The sequence below is a fragment of the Cydia splendana genome, chromosome 13, assembly GCF_910591565.1.
Source record: "Cydia splendana chromosome 13, ilCydSple1.2, whole genome shotgun sequence".
NCBI lineage: Eukaryota > Metazoa > Arthropoda > Insecta > Lepidoptera > Tortricidae > Cydia > Cydia splendana.
The window spans coordinates 19,526,916-19,548,012 of NC_085972.1; the positions used below are offsets into that span (position 1 = coordinate 19,526,916).

At 36.2% G+C, this 21,097-nt stretch overlaps 1 protein-coding gene across 2 annotated transcripts in view; it reads left to right on the forward strand.

Moving 5' to 3' along the window:
• LOC134796283 (uncharacterized) overlaps nt 1–20,386 on the forward strand; it is a 96,045-nt gene extending 75,659 nt beyond the window's left edge. For both annotated transcript variants that reach the window (XM_063768341.1, XM_063768342.1), the window contains exons 5-6: nt 14,549–14,671; nt 19,320–20,386. In XM_063768341.1, the coding sequence (XP_063624411.1) occupies nt 14,549–14,671; nt 19,320–20,321 (1,125 nt within the window). In that variant the 3' untranslated portion in view covers nt 20,322–20,386. The remainder of the gene's footprint in view (nt 1–14,548; nt 14,672–19,319) is intronic.
• Nucleotides 20,387–21,097: the final 711 nt, after the last annotated feature.

The window sequence follows — 21,097 nt, forward strand, 5'->3', positions numbered from 1 at the left end:
TAATAGGACTTTAAATCATTATATTCTTTAAACATTGTACAGCTCTATGAATACTTAGGTATTAAGGTATAGTAGGTTCAGAAAACGTAGTTTTTTTTAAGTAGTAGTGGTTTTTTTGGATCACAATACGACTGTCATAAATTTTATTTGCAATCTTGAGGTCTTTCTCGAGGGAAAGTATCTATTCGAATCCTGAGAGACCCTACTACGCTAACTATGCACAAACGTGGCATATGCATACATATCTCTATAAGCTCCACAATTGGCGTAGCACTTGGCATGAAAACTTAGCGTGGCCCCACTCTATAAAATATTTTTGATGCGCATAGCCCATTCGAAATATAAATTAAATATAAGGTAAACGTACTAGTGGTCGACATGCTAATGCCCAAATAGATGACACTTTACTGTCACCTCTATTGACAATGACTTAAGTTTTTAAGATGACATGTACTGGGACCGCGTCGAGCACCAGTACGTTTACCTTACAAAACTATATACTGAAAAAAGTTTCAGACCACGGTCCGGAAGAGGAAATTAATAATTACTTCTTTGTGTTTCGTGCAAATACCTATATAGTTTTGAGGGGCAGTTATATTAACGAACTTTATTGCTTGTTAAAAAATCGAATAAAAAACACAAATTGGCCTTGACCTTCGCTTTACGCTCACGAAAAAAGGTCCCAAATCTTCATAATATTTATTTAATAAATCGTTATATATTATTACTTCAAAACCCTTACTCTGCGGTCAAAGGGCCTCATTAAGGGCCCTTACACTGTTTGCTCAGGATTAATGAGTATCACGCTAAACCATTCGTCAATCATCTGAGTAAATAACCCTTTGGCCTTTAAACAGTACTTGCGTGGGTAATAAATAAGTGAAAATTAACAAAATTATAAAATTCTGAGTTCGTAGCGAGCGATGTGTTGCCTGAGAATTTGCTGCTTTCTTCAGCGAATTTTTGGAAATTTGCTGATGTTGCTGCTTTGCCCAGCAGCTTAATTTTACAAAACGTTGACTTGAACTTTCGTTCACACCTGTGATATCACAAAATAATGATAGGCACCAAGGTTAAAGGCCTAATTTAGTGCCAAAGTCCTAACGTTTAACTCAAAAACCACCTGCTAATTAAGCCCAAAGCTATACCCAAAGCTTACCACGTCACTTTAACAAAACCAGTATAATGTTAGCTCAAGATCTTTTACGACGTTTTACAAACAGGGGTCAATTATAATTGGTTTATAAGATGTAAGGGATGCGAATGTTCCTGCAGATGTTTGAAAGTTGACAGCAACCGATGCATTGGAATTGCCTCATTTTCTTGCGACATGCTGAGACTCAATGTGTAATATATTATGTTTTAAATAATGATTGATTTGTATGTTAGCTAGCGTGGTACGGGCATGTGATGCGGAGGGATGAAAGTCATGTGACGAGAAAGGTATTACGAATGAATGTGGAGGGAAGTACGAGGGAAGGAAAATCGAGGAAAAGGTGGATGGACTGTGTGAGAGATGATATGAAACAAACCAACTGAATGATGAAATGACGGGCGACAGAGAGGTGTGGAAGAGAAAAACATGTTGGGCCGACCCCAAGTGAATGGGACAAGGGCAAGAGAATGATGATTGATTTGTATGTTACATGTATGTTAGAGTATTACGTTTCATTAAATCATGAATAAAATAACGGAAGACTAGGAATAGGGCAATCAAATATTTTTTTTGAAGAATTAATTTCCAGCAAGCTGGAATACGTTTTAATACCTTCAATTGGTCCTAATCCGAGTTTGCGCAATCCCAGGACGCGGGATCCTTACGCGGTTAATATCACACAAAAAAAAAAACTTAATAAAATAATTAGATTTGTTCGTAAAGTTGTATTCATAAATTATTTCAAACATCAATTCAACTTAACTTTTCCGATTGCATTGATGTCATTAGTGCTATGCAGGAACATAATTCAATTATCGAAACTCCATTTCAGTTCGAGAAAGTTTGAAACTAATGGAACTAACCAGCTTTTTCAACAATATTCGTGGAAATTCATTATTTTGCAGTTTTTCAGAACTGAAATTGGAATGAAATTAATCTAGTTTAATAACTATGAGTTCCCTGGTCGGTTGAGTTTACTATACGTTGGGTTTTGTTCCTTTTATAATTGTTCTGTTTAAATGAGTTTTTGTAAAATAAGGCTATTTCCATACAAACGTAAATATCACGGGCGTTGCGTAATTTCTTTAGACAATTTATGACGAGATGCCTTTACATAAAAAAAGCAAGGAATGGAAAGATTTTCACGCTTCTGTTAACCTTCGGTAGCTTAGTTGGTTACGAGCGATCGGACAGGTGTTCCAAAAGGTTACAAGTTCGAGTCTTGCCGAATCGATATTTTTTTCTAAAATATAAACATTTTACTTTAAATCGTGATAAACAGACATCGTACATTTTCCAGCATTTTTGGTGCAGCGGAGTGGTGCTAACGGAATTGGTATAAATAATTTCAACCCTAATGATTAATTAGCGTTAATTACGTTAATATTAACCTTAATTTACCATTTCAGTTGAAATTATCTATACCAATTCCGTTAACACCACTATGCTGCACCAAAAATGCTGGATAATGTACGATCATTGGTGATAAATTGATAATATCGTTGTAAAATAGGTACTTATTATCTAAATGATGCCTAAATATGTCCTAAAAATGTGCATAAGAATATAATTTAGGGAATCATAAACGATTTGATATCGACCTCAAACCCTTTTTGAATGCTCCTGTAGTAGATGCACTTTTATTTCGCTGACAGCTACTATCTCAGCACTTTTTAAGTGACCGTGGAAAACGGGTGAATCCGCGCAATCTCGTAATTGGACAGGCAGTGAGCGGTGAAATTACCCGCCCAAAGAAAGGTCGGGACAGAACTTACAACGAGGCCTAGGTATTCCGATTGTAATAATAAGTTATATTGATCAGATTTTTTATGGATAATTAATAATTGTCTGTCAGTTTAATAGTGACGTCTCGGGTTGAAGAAACCTACCTCATATTTACTCACTACTTTCTTTCTTTACTTGTCATATTTACTTTCAGATGGTTTGAATATTCATCATGGTTTGAATGGCCTTCGACTAGGATCGCGTGTAATTTTATATTTCTTGTTATGCAATAAGTACAACAAACTTTGAATAAATAAAAAAAGGAAAAAGCATTGAAGCCTCATACTTGAACTTATACAGGAGCTACTTATCATATATCGTCATCAATATATCGTCTATCTTTATGTATTTTTACTCGTTAATCAGCACTCTTAATGCTTAAAAATGGACATGTAGGCTCTCCAAATCACGTCGTGCGTGTAATTAAACATATGTGAGTTATTAAAACCACTAAATTAATAAATGATTTTCTTTTATAAACGAAAAAAAAAATGATTAGTCTCCCACTTTATCTTATTGCCAAATTTGCTATATTACTTTTAATTTACCAGTTTTTTACCAACGTTTTCCTGTTTATACTTGAATGACAATAAATAATACTATAAATTGTATTCTACCAACCATTCGGCGCGTAAACTTTTCATGAAAATCATCCAATAATCTTCCAGCCTGAATATTTCTGAAAACCAATAAATAATTTAATAAGGGGCTGTCCATAAATTACGTCATCGATTTTTATCAATTTTGTTATCCAAAAATTATGCTTCGAATGACCCCGTTTCCTCCTACGTCGTGCTACCGTCATCCGATGTCCAGACCCCCCCCCCCCCTAATTTGAAATGACGTAATTTACGAATAGCCCCTAAGTTTGTAAGGTTTCCCACAGTGAGTTTTCCTTACCGTTCCATATTTATTACGGCTGGACAAAGCTTTGTTCAGAATTTCAGAACATTCTGTAATATAATTTAATTCACCGTGCGACTTAACTGGTACCTAACTTATATAAGTTTTTAACTTATTCTGCGAAAAGTAAATATGCGGATCAATGCTCTGCTGACTACTCTTTGAAACAACTATTCTGCGTAGGTTATATTCGGCCAATCGTTACTCTGCCAAAGAATCCGTCTGCGAATAGTTGTCGGCGAAACGAAAATCGGCATAATTTTTCTCGGAAAATCAATAGGGCACCAAGTTAGTAAAAAGCTTGTAAAAAGTATTGTTTTGTACATCTACGTGTAGTGTGAAAACTAAGGAATATTAAGAAATGATATTACAACTTACCTACATATAAATAGAATTGGGTTAAAGTGTTTTACAGATGGCGCCAGCATAGGTTTTTAATATCAATCATACGTATAGTCATCCGTAAGTATATCATTTTAAAGAATAAAATAGCCCCGACGCTGTTACCATAATAGAGCAAAAACCCCACCATTAAAACCTCGAAAGTTCTTACATAACGATTTCCGACATTGCATCTTATCCTTTTCATTCAACAGGCAAGTGAAAGAGAAGAACGATGATGGAAATCGATTCTGAAAATCGGTTTAGCAAGCACCCTAATGAGAGAAAGCGGTTCCAAGTAGGTGTCCGTTAGGACCGTGGTAAATTACTATGTCGCGGTGCCAATATACATATTTTTACACAATGGGAAAGTAAAAAAGAAGGGTTTTATAGCAGTCTGTGTATACAAAGGTTTTTCAAACATAACTCATACTCGCTGTATTTTCTTTGTATGACACTTTAAACTCTCGCGTTTTGTACACATAATTAATGTCATTAACGGGTCTAAAGCGATTAAATTTCATTATTTTACCTTTTTTCCGACGTTTCAGCCAAGTTGCACTGGCTCTGGTCACGGAAGACTGACTTCCCAGTCGTTATGAAGTCCTATGTATTACAATTTTTAGCAGCAAAAACATGTAAATTAATCATAATAATTCAGCAGTTTTTAAATGAGAGAGTAACTGCGATTGTATGGGAGCGGGTTTATGGCAGCCGTATCGTAAGACTCTAAAATTATAAACAGAGGAACGTATTCTGCAATTTGTTACAGCCAAAAGAGGAATTCTCCAAAAATTGCACATAACTCAAAGTTCGTTCAACGTATCTGTGTAAATAAGAAAATGCCTAAATATACAATCTTGTGACGCACATTCATAATCATAACTCGTGAATAGGTGTCAATAGTGCCTCAGAGGGTAACATCCTGAGGGCAGTCAATGAACCATCACGGAGGCGAGTGAGGCGTCTTCACGTATTTTGTTTTATTAGCTACTTATGTGTCGAGGGTCGTACTTGCGGTAATTTTTCTCTTCCTGGGTGATATTACCGGTACCTACCGACATTTTATTTGTCTATACATATGTATAACTACAATTAAGATAACTAAAGCTAAAAAATAAGAGCTCCGTGAACAAAGTTTTGTACGGAGCTCTAAAAATACTTATCAAAATTTTGCGCCCTTGGTCGCCCATCGCGTGGTTATTTTTAGTTTTATATTCATTTTATAACACTTATTATATAATTAATGAGGTCGATCCATACATATGTATAGTCAAATAAAATATCGGTAGGTACCGGTACGTGTTATGTAACACCTTCTTGCTATATTTAACCTGTTTGTAACAAATAGAATCTTGTCAGGCTTTAGAAACAACACAGGTACACATTATGTAAGTATCGTCTTTACCTATCTCCAACCGTAAATAGGATCGCGAAAACAATTTAGCGACAATAAATTCTTATAGACTTAATTATTTAATTAGAGTGTACTTAAGATCCGCGTGCCGGCGACACTTCTTATTGCTGGCTTTATTTGTACTTGAATACATTTTAATAACAGGATATTTAATTGTTATGAGAATAAGACATTCAATTAAGTATTTTGATTTCAAGACGGTTCAACGAAGTGACAGATAAATAGAAGCTGTTTTGCCTTTTGTATTAAGAATTATTATAAAAAAGTATGCGTAATTCACCAGTAACTGGCCACTGTTAGTAATTCATCATCATCATCATATCAGTCTGAGGACGTGCTGGACATAGGCCTCCCCCAAAGAATGCCACAATGACCGGTCTTGCGCCACCCACATCCAGCGGTCTCCCGCGACCTTTACGTTACGTTACGTTAGTAATTGGCCACCCTAAACTTAAAATTCATTCAATTCAATTCATTTTAGTATAAGGTAATTGGCCAGGCTTCAATAACTAGCCGCCTTATACTTAAATGAATTATGTTTATAGGTGAATAAAATTCATTTTTAGTTTAGGGTAGCCACAGTGGCCAGTTATTGGCGAATTACTAAGAAAAAAAACTAAAACATATAAAAAATAATTACGGTACCTTTCTACGGAGGCAAAGATGAGATGGATGAGAGAAGCTATGCGGTGATTCCAAATAGCATTGGTTTGGTGCTCCTCTCCACTCCGCTGGATTACAAGTTACAACCAATGCTATTGGTTGATTCTCTCACGTTTTCTCTTATTTCCGACTCGGTAGAACGGCAGCCTGATGCTGAGCCTTGCAACACCAGAAGCAAATGCCCAACTGGGCATGCACACAACTAGCGCGATCCTTGCTGTGACTCATCCGTACATAAAAAGAGATCGAGGTGTGCAGGATTCGTCTTTGACGTGTGCCATTTTCTATGTATTTGTGTCGTTATTACAGATTGGATTTTGTATGTAGTGAGTGAGAAGTGCGACTGTGTGACGAACCTACACGTTTTCCCCGCAAAAAATGGCAGAATGATTTGTACGGTAAGTTATCGCTTGGGCTCCTCTCTTCCGACGTGTCGGAAGCCGGTGTTGCTCGAAGTGCTGGGCCATCTGCTTAATATGTTGAATAAACTTTCTGAATGGCCCAGGGTTGTAGTTCCCAAAATTGCCTCACGAAGACCCATAAACAGTTTTATGTATTTTTTATGAGTGATATTATCGCTAGTCGCGTCATAAAAGTTTTCTCGTAATTCTAATTTGAGGAACTTGCTTGTGACAAGTCTTGAGATGTAGTCACTTACCGTGACATCTACAGAATGAATCCCTCTTCGCTATGTATTATACTTATTATGTATAAAGGAATAGGTACCTACGTTAAATCGGCAAATACAAAATAAGTGGTTCAGCAGTTAATGACGAACTATAAAATAAGTAAATACGCTGAAATTGTCTTTGTATATAATTTTATTTAGTTGTACATAATTATTAATTATAGTAGGAATTAATAACATAACAAAAGTTTACAAAGTTTGATTCTAGGTATGGTATTATCAGTTCGAGAGAATAAATCTATGACGCTTTTGGTGCGCTCGAAATAATTGCGCGTCATTATAAATCGATTACAAATAACATTGATATTTTTGAATCACTTTTTGAATCAATAGGTCTCAAGATTTGTAAACTCTACATTCAATATTTTATTTAATATCCTGAATACATGTGTTTATGTTTTAAACAAAATTATTCAGAGGTAGATATAGGGCTGATTTAGACGGCGCATGCGATTTTAGTTACATTGCGGACTGTTGGTTACGTCCATTTTAACCGATCAACCAAAATCCGCAATGTAATGAAACTCGCATGCGAGTTCTCGCATCGTCTAGCCCTTTTAAGCTACCAACCACATGTCTACAATCACCAAAAATTTAATTCCGTTACATCTCACCCAATACAAATACCTCAAGCTCCCTAACCACATCTGAAAGTAATTGGAGGTTACAGGCACGTTTTTGATGGAATTTTCTGAAAGGAAATAAATCCAAATTCCGCCTTGTTACCCCGCCATTTATTCTTAAGCTCTATGCAAAATGTCCCGACCAGAACCATATTTTTTTATTTCGTTACGTCATACCAATTTGTGTTGCCTAAGAAGGAAGAATAGCTTTGCGATCCTAGGTACTTTTTTGATGAAATTTCCATTTCGGGAGAAAACGGTTTCCACTAACTAAATCTTAACATATCACTTTTATTTTGATGTCGATTCAGCATAATATATTCAAGGTTGAATGAGTTGATTCTTAACAAAACTAAGAAGAAATCTTCATGATGCTTAAGATTTTTTTAATAAAAAAATGCTATAATATTAAACCATTAAGATCTCGTACATATCTACAGGTTCAAAACAATTTAATTAACGATGAGGTGTTTAATTTACCGAAATATTCAAAAATCATAAAACGATAAATTAAAATTTACCCATGACTTTTGGCTGTCGCTTCGAAATTGATAAACAACTTAACATGAGTGCCAATTTTTGAAAATCTCTGCGATGTTAATCCGTTTGTTTTCAAATGCTTACAAACTTAATGCTCGTTGCAATGTCAACGGACAGTCACCTAACCCCAAATACTGCCATCTCATTCTAAAACAGCGTATGTATCTGTTAAATCGTTACGGACTTAAGTTCTTTAACTTTCTAGAATTAGTAACAGCCACAACCGAAATAATCGTCGCTAAAACAATAACTAAGAAACCCACGCCAAAATAATAACTAACAAGAAAAAAACTAAGCAGAAAGTTCCAAAAGCGCATCTGCGCGGGCGTGGGAGGGGAGTGCGGGGGGGGGGGGCGCGGGCGCAGCGGCGTTGCCAAAAATCTAGTCAAACTGGCTCGTATAGTGCAACGCACTTCGGCAATGGTGCGTGAGGTTAGGGGATGCAAGGAGGGGATGTTGGAGTTTTTCAGGGGCATTTGGTAAATGGGTGTCTCTTTTCTCTTTCTCAAACGGGAAAGTGTCCTTTGAGTCGTGTATTATTATCGTAGTGGACGTGGTCGTCGTGATAAAGATGATAATGTTGCTGTGGTCGCTACTCATAGCGATCACAGGAACATTAAGGTAAACGTACTAGTGCTCGACATGCTAATGCTCAATAGATGACACTAGAGATGGGTAACTACCCGGGTAAATACCCGAGAGCGGGTATTTACCCGGTAAATACCTGATATTTACCTACCCGCGGGTAAATACGCGGGTATTTTCGTTTTTCTTCTAAAGTTGATGTGTTTAATGGTATGTGAGTATAAATAAGATTAATTTAAGTATTTTTTTATAATGTTACATAAAATGTATGTTCAAACTAGTTACGAAAAGGTTGCTATGAGGTGAAGTTCGATTTTAACATATCAGTCCAATTAGAAAAATCGTGTAAAATCATTCCCTGGCTTCCGGAAATGTTTTAAAATGCTTTTAATATACATTAGAAAGATGAAAATAAAGAATACTTATGAATGATAATAAAAAAAAAATGTGCAGTATCCCAACTTGTGAAGCTTATAAGTCAAACACAGTTAGTTTTAGGACAAAAATGTATATAACCTTTTTTGTAGAAAATTATGTCTAGTTTAGTTTGAACATACAACACTTTTCGATATTAATGACAGATTCCAAGAAATATGAAAAAGTTCACTTTTGCCCCCCTCCCCCCAACAACACCCCCCGCCGACCGAAGTTGGAATGTGTATTATCAACGTATAAGTACGATAATTTACTCAAGTCTAAAAAAATACTCTTATGACGGCGTTTTTTTAATATTTATCAAAATTGTACTAAAAATTCCTTAGTTACAACTGCAACTGCAACTAAACCATTTCATTTTAAATGACACACAATAATTACAGCCATTAACTCGGTTTATATCTCCACTTTAACACAAATCGACATGTGCAACAAGATATGAATCTACCCGTCCATTTGGGTAGATACGGGTAAATACCGGGTAGATGGGTATTTACCGGGTATTTACCTGGGTGGGTAAATTGGGTAAATACCCGCGACCCATCTCTAGATGACACCTTGCTGTCACCTCTATTGACAATGACTTAAGTTTCAAGATGACATGTACAGGGACCGCGTCGAGCACCAGTACGTTTACCTTATCAGGTCTGTACACATTAATAACACTTGCTTTTACTTTTACGATGCGCCTTTATCTAGTGAGAAAATTCACTGTTTCGGGCGAGGCTCGAACTCGGGACTCAGGATAGTCAGGATCATTTCTCCACTTTTCATTTAAGTATTTCTAAAGATTCGTAGATTTTATTTAATCAACATGGGTAAGCTTCTAAGCTTTATAGTATCATTTTGCAGAAGTTTCTGCTTAAAACAAAATTAAAATAGTCTACAATTTAAATTAATTGCTACTTTTATTCAATTAGTGCAGCACGTTGAACAAATTGTAGTAAAAATGTGGAAAAATTAAATCCTTGCATAAGATATTCCTTAATGTTACAAATAAGTGTCTAAGAAGGTACAGCAAATTCTATGGAAATAATTAAAGTATCAATATTATTTAAGTCACATTTTTGGTGGCCTATTAAGATTGCTGAAAATTTATTTCAAAGATGAATATCAATAACTGAACTGATTAATATTACCTTCCATAAATATATTGTTGTATATGCGTAATGCGTACACGCAACACACACGCTCAACACAGAGCATTCACAAAGTTATCATTTAAAAAAAAACTTATTTTCAAGCTTACAATTTATACAAAGCATATTCCGAATAACATCTCCACACCTCCACTGTCCGGTCGTTAGATCATCGTACATCGAGAAGTAGGTGCATCTAAAAAGTGCAACTCGACGGCCGAAAACCGAGCCGACGACCGGCCGACGACCCCTTAGACTTTAGGCACCTAGGTGTTTGAGTTCGAGTGCTGGTCGTTATCTTTTTTTGGTCGCCTGATGTATGTGTGTGTGCGGTGAGGAGAAAAATATTTCGGGAGACTAGGTTGGTCGGGTTTGGATGTGTGGGTGGGTTTGACTTGCAATGTTGAGGGAGATGGACTGTGGTGAAGTTTTACAGTGGGATATTTAGGTATTTAGGCACCTTTTTGGTCGCTTCATGTATGTCGTGTGAGTGCGGAGGTAAGGAGAAAAATAATTATGGGAGACTAGAATGGGTTAGTTTGGGTGTGTGGGCTGGTAATACGTGAGCTTAGAAAGCAGTAATGAAATGTTAATGGTTTCAAAGGCTCTCGAGAAATCTAAGAGCGCTAATACCGTACCTTGTCCCATATCTTGAGAAGCTAAAATATTATCTGTCACGTCTAGCAAGGCAGTAGTGGTACTACGGTGTTTGCGGAAGCCTGACTGTGCAGCCGGTAAGATGTTATTTACCTCTAAGTATTCTGACATTTGTTCGCATACCACCCTTTCGAGAATTTTGGACAGACATGGCAGAATACTTATTGGTCGCAAATCTTTCATAGTCGCCGGATTGGTGACTTTAGGTTGAGGGCGTACAAGGGCAGTTTTCCATCCGTCAGGAAATATGTGTGTCGTAATCGACCTGTTAATAATAGCCGTTATAGCATCCAACGTTCGCGGTAAGGTAAGCATGACCATTTCCAATGTAATCCCATCGATACCCTGTGCGTTGGATGTTAATTTTTTTATTACTTTCATAACCTGGCTCTCACTAACCGGCTCTAGAAGAAATGTTGATTGGCATTAATGAAGAATTTGAAATATGATAATCTATTGAGAGGATGAGAAAGGGGGAACTTTCGGTTGTCAATGTGAGTTCAGAAGGTCCCAGGTTCGTTCGAATCCTGGTAAAGGCGGTAATTTGTGTGCTTATAGCAAATATTTATTCCTGAGTCATAGATGTTTTCTACGTAGGTATGTAAGAATTTATAGAAAACTATGTATGTAGATATTATTAAAATCGTTGTGTGTAGATATTATTTGCAAAGGTACCTACAACCCATGGTCTAAGAGCTCCTTTGTTGCCCAACCACTCTCACACCCATCGCTGAACAGCTGCCAGGCGCCCGAATTAATTAATAATGATAGTATGGCACACTAACTAGAGGGATTTCGTTGCTCTATAAATTGCAAACCTATTTCCGTAGCTAGCGCTCCGTCTAACAAGCCTTATTGAGCTTAGGTACAGTGAGGTCTGTGAGACTAGGTCGATTTGTGCAAAAAATTTCCTATGATATTAATTTATTTTCTGTTCTCCGGTCGGAAAGCGTCAACTTTCGGCCCGCTGCGCTGAACAAACTTGCCGCTTTTCCGCTCCGCCGAACAAAAAAATATATGTATACACGCCTCGGAAAGTATATAAGAAAGCCTGGGACCACATGTGTAATTAATTACATTTATGCTATATATGTACTATTTATTTATGTGCGACGTAGGTACTCGAATATACTAAGTATCTTGTGTTCATAGGAATAGTCGATGACGTACCATATAATATTCAAAAAGTTTTTAAAACATTATAATAATGATATCAACAACTAAATAAATATTAAAACAAATACTTATTTTACATACAGGTAGATCTATTAAACAGTAATAAAAACGAACGCACTATTCAAAACAAGAATCAACAATTGAAATAAATTACAAAAATACATTAATTATTTTGAAAAAAAGAATACAAAAATATTGACAGGCAAAAGAACCTTATACCTATATATCGATCAGTGTGAGCAGACCAGTGGAGCAGACCCACTCACGCGTCCCTGAAATGGGTCGTAAAAAAGTCTTCACCACTATCCTCGGTGGCGTAAGGGTCAATTAGTTTTGGTTCAGCCAAATAATACCTTTAAAATTATGACCTCTGATGCAATTGATAGGAATTAGCGTACAGTTTTTGAAATATTTATAGAAAATGAATAAGACCGGCTGGGTGATATGCACGCTAGAGGAGGAGGAACAGGGAGCATAATCAAGACGACAGTCGTAGGTATATCGACAAACACTAAATGAAAATTAAATATATGTATGTATATTGAAATGACAGCTGTTACGTAAAGTCAGGTGATTATTTCCATACATTATTTAAGTTTCGATTGGCGTTTCCTATGAACAATTAGATAAAAGTTATACATTCATTACGCAATTTGAAGCAAATATTTGTCTATAAAAAACTGTATTGATTGTGATTAAAAGTATAAGAGCGTATGCAGAACACAGCTTCTAGTGCTAACTGAAAGCATACTTTCCTTTTTTACACATAGGTAGAGTTAGACTAAGACAAGTCTGCAACGATTGCACAGTTGCACACGCAGTGCAAGTGTTATTTTAAACGTCAAACTTCTATAAAATGATGTCGTATAAATAACACTTGCACTGCGTATGCTATCATACTCTTTGCAGACTTTTCTTGGCCTAACTCTAAACAGTTTTGTTTCCTGATTTTCACTGCAGATAAACTCCCTTATTCAGAAAACTTTACGGACCTGATTTAGTTACATAATGCATGTTTTATCCCTTTTTTACTAAATACATAAGTCAAAATGACAGATACGGACAAACGGTTAGGTGTATTAGCTAATTGAGGTTTGCAGCGCGTGTATGAGTAAGGGGGTAAATCATTGCGAGAATTGTTTACTTATTCCATGCATTATTATTACTGCGTGAATAGAAGTGTCACATGCTCGTTCCTCAATTTTTAATCTTTCGGGAAAACCTTGCAAAGAGTCATCCACAGTTGGACCATTCGCAAAGAACAAAGTTTGATAATTAAATACACATCGCAATGTATCGCGGTGCTCTTATGACATGGAACATTACGTGGGCGAAGGTGAACGATTCGTCAATAGGTACAAGTCATTAACAGCTCCGAAAATGCAAACGGCAGTTTTCTTTGTGTTGCAATCCCTTTTGAGCTGAAGGCTGACGGAGCGAAAACGGTTCTTTTTGCAGCCTAATATTAAAAGTTAAAAGGAACTGACGGTAAGGTTTCCCTACCTGATAGCCTGGTCAAACTAAGAATGACCTCCCAGCCAACATATTGGCGGCAGCGCCAATGATCGTCATTTATTTTAGTTGATAAATGATGGCCCACTTTGAAACTTAAGGCGGCGTTCGGTCGAATGATACCAGTTCTGTCGCTTTAACCTAAAAAGGCGTAGATGCATGCGTATTACGTTTATATAAAGCTCTTTTAGACCTGACATAGTGTAGAGTATGGGAGCAATAATCAAGGGCTCTATATGTGTGGTGGATGTCTTGACTCAATCAGCGAAAGCTTGTAACGTGTAAAATCTTTTATTTGATTTGAAACTAACATAACCGAAGAGTATCAAAGTTCTGAGAGGTGTTCTTATTATTGGCAAATACTATAACAATCTGCTAACCTTTTTCCAAAAAATATATTCGTTACTATACAGGAAAATCCCACCAGACCTGCAACGATCCTACCAAAAAATTTCAAATTTCTAATCAAAGTTGTCAGAAAGATATACATAATATTCTTAGACATACACAACGCGCTGTAAAGTGAATGAAATTCAAAATTTGATTAAATGTTAGAAAATTTTCATTTCAACAACTCAAAAATAGCTATAGGTATGTATTTAATATTAGTTTTTTTTATAGATAAAATAGTGAGTACCTACCTACTCATGTAAACTGCTCTTTTGATGCTCTTGTAATTCAAGATAAATATACTTGTATTTTATGTAATTTTCTCATTAAGCGAAATGTAAATTTCTTTGAGAAAATAAAGTTCTTTAAACCTAAAATTATGTATTATCATTTGGTATTTACCAAAAGTCGAGTCAATTCGGTATCGACAGCCCTTAAAATTATAACCCTATAGATACCCAAAATATCAAAAATAAAACATACATACCTTGTTCACAGCTCAAGTCACCCAGCGAGGACACCAGGGACGGAGTACCCGTGGACAGCACCCCGGCCAACGGCTCCATCATCACCATGACTTTGAAGAACAACCATCTCATTGTTGAGACTGAAGAGAGAAATGTGAGTTACCCCTACTGCATGAAATAAACAAATATTTGTTTAAATTTGAACTTTGATATCAGTCAATAGAGTTGAATATCATATCCGCCATATATGGCATTGTATGGGGTAAAGGGTCAGGGGCCTAGTCAAGATGACAATCGTTGATAGAAAACGTCAGTTGAAACTTAAATACCTACCGTATGGAAATAGTCACGTGGTATTTCGTAGTATATGTCATTGCGATTTTTTTTTCTTTTCGAACGGCGTTTCTCGATGTACGATTTTCATCATGGCTAGGCGCTGGGCATTCCTTTCCTAGTCTAAGTTTTTCACGATTATCAATGTGTCATGGCTATTAAAGGTACTCTTTTTATTAAATTAGTCATATGGTATACTCAGGCGCAAAATTGTATGGCCACTTTATGTTAATTCATATCTTTATTAGCTAATGTGTAAAAAGTAGATATTTTGTTTTATTCCCTAACATGTTTTAAATAAAAAGTCTTGTATTTATGGCTGTTACAGTGAAATTATTCTAATATCACATATTTGACAGTTACAAATTGACCCTTATATATATGACTTTAAGGCTATCAGTTAAACGGTAGATCTTAGCATCATATTTATAAGGGTGAATTCATAACTGTCAAATATGTGATGTTAGAATAATTTCACTGTAGTAATATTTAAACATTTATATATTCGTGATTCGTGATAATCAGATAAAGATAAGATAAGATAATATTAGTTTAGTAAGCTATCATAGCACAACTTACACGTTTTGAAATGTAATAGCGTATTCTCTTTTACTTAATAATGAAAGCTACTGAATGCAGGGACCGTTACCGGTATTCTGACTACAGGTTATTATTGAGGTATAACCGGTGTAATTTGAATTTGGGTATTTATATCACTTAAGCTCCGAATAGAGGTATTCGAATACCGGTATTCAATAGTGTTATCGGTTTAGCCAATTGACAACAAATACCACTATTTGATAGTTTACTCCTAAAGCTATTACCGGTAATAAGTAAGTGCCAATACCGGTTGTAGTAGTACCACGATTCGTTCCTTCGCTACTCGTCAAGGACGTTGTCCGGCCCGCTTGTAAAGTTGTAAATACTTAAGATCCGGATCTTAGAATGCCCGTTTTCATGTTGGCTGGTAAAATTAGCTGTTAGGTGATGATTTTCAATGATAAATATTTAATAGCGTTCATTTGATTCATTTAATTGTTTTTTTTTTGTTGATTTAATTGTATTTTATTACGTATGTAGTTTATAATCTCAAATATATGAGCGCCGATTAGACGTGCGCGCCGCCGCCATAAGGAGTCCGCGCGCCGCCGCCGCCGCCGCCGCCGGTAGATTAAAATGCGCGCCGAATATTTTTTATAAGACAGTATTATGCAGCGTTAAAATATGTAATAGGTTATAGTCCGATAAGAAATAGTTGAAATAGGCGCCACTTCCTACGTAACTCTCACATTTTTGACGTAAAATACTTACTTAAACATGGCAATAATTACGTACCTACTTACGGAAAGTTTTTGGTCATATAATTTAATTTCTACTATTTTATGTCGCACCAACACCATACTAACTATTTATTATGTGGCAGTACGATTTACATAAAAATGTGTTGTATGTACCATGTACCTATGGGTAAAACACTTTTACAAAGTATAATGTCCAGTGTTTTAACCGTTGTCGATTACAGGGCACTAGTGCCAAGTATGCGAAGAGTAAAATTATCACGTTTTCTGGTAGTTTTTATGAATATGAATATGAATTAAACAGAGGGATTTTAGGTGTTTCAAAACCTTTTAAAAAGTCATTACTTGTCGTATTGCAACGTAATGAACCAAATAGATAAAAAAATATTATTACGGTTTTTTTTCCTGTGCGTTCATCAAGACATCAAGAGACAGACCCGATTTCATTTGAGAAATTTCTTACGAAAATATTGAAAAAATTGCATGCATTGTTGTATACCATTGCTCAGATGTTGCTGCATCCTACGATACCCCGCTAAGTTTGATTTAATGTTAATAAAATGACGCCAATGATGACTGGTAAAATTTTACCACCTACGAGCTATAAAGCTATTGGAAAAATATAAAAATAATAGGTTTTACTTTAGTTCATAACATAAGTTGACATTATCAGTAAGTGTATTTGTAATTAAAAATGCAATTATTCTATATTTATTAAAAAAAAAACATGAATTTGACAAAAAAAACCTTATGCATATAAAGTACTGTATACTAACTAGGCAACGTCCAAAATACTAGACGTCTTTTCATTATGCGGCGTATCTTTTTATTTACACCGACTGGCAACATCCAACATATTTGACATACCTATGTTTTTTTCGAAACTATTACAAATAGATTTTTTTCATGATTTTTCTACAATAAACAACCACATAATAAGATAATAACACCAAAAAAATGATACTAACACAGTTTTTTGAGATTTTTTTCCCTTGTCGATTTAAGGGTTAAGCATGGCTTTTCATTATACGTCTTAATATTGAAAAGTTGAAAAATTCCACGCCGCCGCCGTGGATTTTTTTCTGGCGCGCCGCCACCCAATTTGTTTCGACCGGCGCGCACGTCTAGCGCCGCCCAATAGGCATTTAGCCGGCGGCGGTTCGCCGGTCAAAATTGGTTGGCGGTGGCGGCGAATCGGCGGCGTAGCCTTGAAAACTTGGTTTATGCGAAGAGAATTCAAACCTTAATTCATTTAATTTCATTTCATTTAATTTATTTAATTATGGTAGGAAAAAAGTTTTTCATGGCATTAACTGTAGATAAGCAGCATAATGAACATCTCTTTATATTGTGAGGTTACTGTTAATTGAATCTATCACTAATTCACTACACTTTATAAAACAAAGTCCCCCGCCGCGTCTGTCTGTAACTATATGAATGTATGTTCACGATGAACTCAAATACAGACCACCTACTAATCGCAAAAATAGTATGAATGAATCAATGAGTGAATGTGACTTAAATGTACGATATTAAAAGCCTATAAAAACCCCTTCAAGAAACTTTTTTGCAGTTGATATCAACTTGATATTGGTACGAAATACGGAACCCTAAAAAGAATATTAATTTCAAAAATGTCTCAAAAATTGTATTGAACAACTATTTACAACTAATATTGCTCAAAGGTTAACTGGAAGAGATCCCTTAAAGGCATAAGTTCGCCTTTGTACTAATGACGAATGTTATTTTTCCTGTTTTGTTTTGATTTTTGTACAATAAAGTGTTTTACTACTACTACTAATATATTAAAGCAGAAGGAGTTGAAAATAAAGTTCCAGTTAATCCTTGTTTAATATTCGCTGAAAGTTGTTGAGCATTAGACTTTTCTGAGTGAGCACTCTATGTATTTTTTTCTTTATGTGGTTAAATGCACGTAATGATTATTTTTAGATATAATTTTAATTTATATTTTTGTTCGGTAAATAAAACAAAAATATGATATGAAAAGTTTTCTTGATTTCTATTTAAAGTTAATTGTTTTTATATAAAGTACCATCTCTTAAAATATCGGTACCTAATTTGTTAGCACGTTATATAAAAGCAATAAATTCCCGATCAAACTAATCTGCATAGCATTTGCAACGACAACGTGTGTAAATATCATCGTTAATGTCAAAGTTCTATGAAAATATGACGTTTATATTATAATAACACTCCCTCACTTTGTTCTGTTCAAATCGGTGCAAAGTTAGCTTAGACAGACTCTAGTATCTAACAAGGTCACGCCGATGCCACACCGATAGCGCAGAATTTTGGCGGTGGCGGCGGCGCGAAAATTTTGGCGGCGCGGCGCTCATATTTCATATGGAAATGTTTTCTGGGATTAATTATTTTCATTAATTCATTCATTAACCTCGTGCCTTGAAACGGTCGCAACGCTCAATTTTACAGATTTCGAACCACTCGTGGTTAAATCATGAAATCTTTCGCTTGTACAGCGATCAATATAAGCATGAGCAAAAAGAATAGATAGTAAGTTACATATGTCTTTGGCATGAGGACTTAACAACAACTTTAACCTCTTGTCGCAAAGTTTTTGGTTACTCTTTGATCAAGTGCAATGAATACCGGTATTAAATACGAAAACCATTACCGGTATACTGAATACCTGTTATTATTGAGGTATTAATGAATACCGGTATTTCATTATGTCAATTAGTGTACAAATAGCGATAAAGACAAAAACGGAATGACAGCAATACCTCTAATGCGAATATAGGTATAACATTTTAACCGGTATTCGTTTGACAGTTTTTATACAGGTATTTAATAAAACCGGTTATACGGTCCCTGACTGAATGTAAGACCCAATTACGATTGTTCCAAACTTAAACGTTTCTCTTGTGACTGTAGGTAACTAAATTAAATACTTTAGCCAATTTGCTTCTTCTTACAAAAGTTAAATTGAAGTTCGAACCTCTGTTCATTTTCTTTTAAATTTTAGCAAAGAAGGAAACATTAACGTTGCTCCATGTAACTTTTGTTTTAAACTTTCATTAAAATTTGCAAACTTAAGAGCATTAACTAATCGTAAATAAAGTCATATCATAACGAGTTCGTCGTCGACTCAAGCCAATAAAAATATAGTAAATTCAGACTTATGTGTTTCAGGATATAACCAAAAACGGGCGTGAGACGAAAATGAAGTACTCTCCCGACAACGACGGAATTTTCGTCGTCGAGGTCCAACAGTCCACGGCATATCGTCCCAACAACAAGTCGTTGCAGAACTCTCCCCCTCACGACCCTCAGATCTCCACCAATCAGGCGCTCATCCATCGAGTGCCAGAAGAACCAGAACTAAAGACAATCGAAGAAGATAACATCAGTGGAAAATTAAGAGAAAAGGCCCTCGCCTTATCAAGTACCGGACTCTCAATATCAGATCTAAGCATGTCTTCCATTGGCTCCCACAACGTCAGCTACTCCTATGGAAGCCAAATTGGCTACGAACAAGGCCCTTTCGGGTACCCAATATACGCAGGCTACGATATACCTAAAGAAGATATAGGAGATGGAATTATCCATGACAGCTCAAGAGAACCTCTCATTACAAAAACCCCTACAGACCCAGACAAGCCTGTAGTTACAGCAGCTATATTCAAACAAGATTCAATTATTGGCAACGATGCGTTGCAAGGCCCTGGATATTGCATCGAAGGCTCTACTGACGGACCTTTGCTCTCTGACGTCCAAGCTAGGGAAGTCAGCTTGCAACATATACATGATCAAATGGAGAAAAAATTAGAAAACGGTACAGCAGTTATCGTCTCAGAAACAATTGAGAGCCCAAAAAAGAGTTTCAACAGAGCCGATAGTCTGCCCGTGCGGTTAGAAGAAGAAAAAGTCCCAGATGTGATAGAGAAGAATGTGGTGATGGAGACTATTAAAGAAGACGACGCACCGTCGAAAGATGCGTTGAAAGGCAAACGAGCTTCACTTCCTATTATAAGAACAGAGATGTACGAGTCTGTTAAAGATGCAATTAGACCGTCAGGTTCTCCTAAATTTGAGAAGTTTTCCAACGACATCTCACCGGGAGACACTGATCTCCCACCACCGATGATTACCATAACTGAGGAAGAATGTGGCAGGTCTGAAAATGGTAGTTAATTAAGTTTTGAAATTCCTAAATTTTATCTACTTATGTAAATAGATGTAAGTTAAATTGTGATTAGGATGGTAAAGGAAAGATTTCAATGAGTGATCGGTACCAAAGTATCTTAGGAACGGGTACTGTAATTAAAGACACGTTGCCTAATGTAGCATTTAAATAGTCTTCGTATTTTGATTTTGTTTTCTTTAAAGACAATCAAAAATTACTTTGTCAATTTAATCAAGGAAATAGTTTTTGAAATTCTCAAGTATTTTTAGGGACTAAGTTGTAAAGATTTGACATTGAAATGCTGGATATAAGAATCTCAACTCACAATATGAAAACAGAGTTGAAGACTTGCTTTACTCTAGGCCAGGGGTCTCCAAACTTTTTTACCTGAGGGCCATATTGTGCCTCAGAAACTTTCGCGCGGGCCACCGTCGGTTATTGCGCCGGGGGAAGGTGTCTGGTTGCTGCTATTAGGAACAGTTCCACTCTCAATGAATGCTGAACCCCTGGAGCCTGGCTCCCGCGGGCCTGACAGTGGGCACTCGCTTTGGGTATCGGCGGGCCGGATTGGAACGCGTCGCGGGCCGGATTTGGCCCGCGGGCCGGGGTTTGGACACCCCTGCTCTAGGCGATTGCGTGGTAGAGACAAAAAATATAATAAAGACTTTTTTCTCGAGAAATCCTGAAAATTAAAATATTAAAATCCTTTACATTCCAAAATAAACTGGAAACATGTGTATGAATAAGTCGAAGACAAATGTAACCCATTTTGTAGATATTGAAT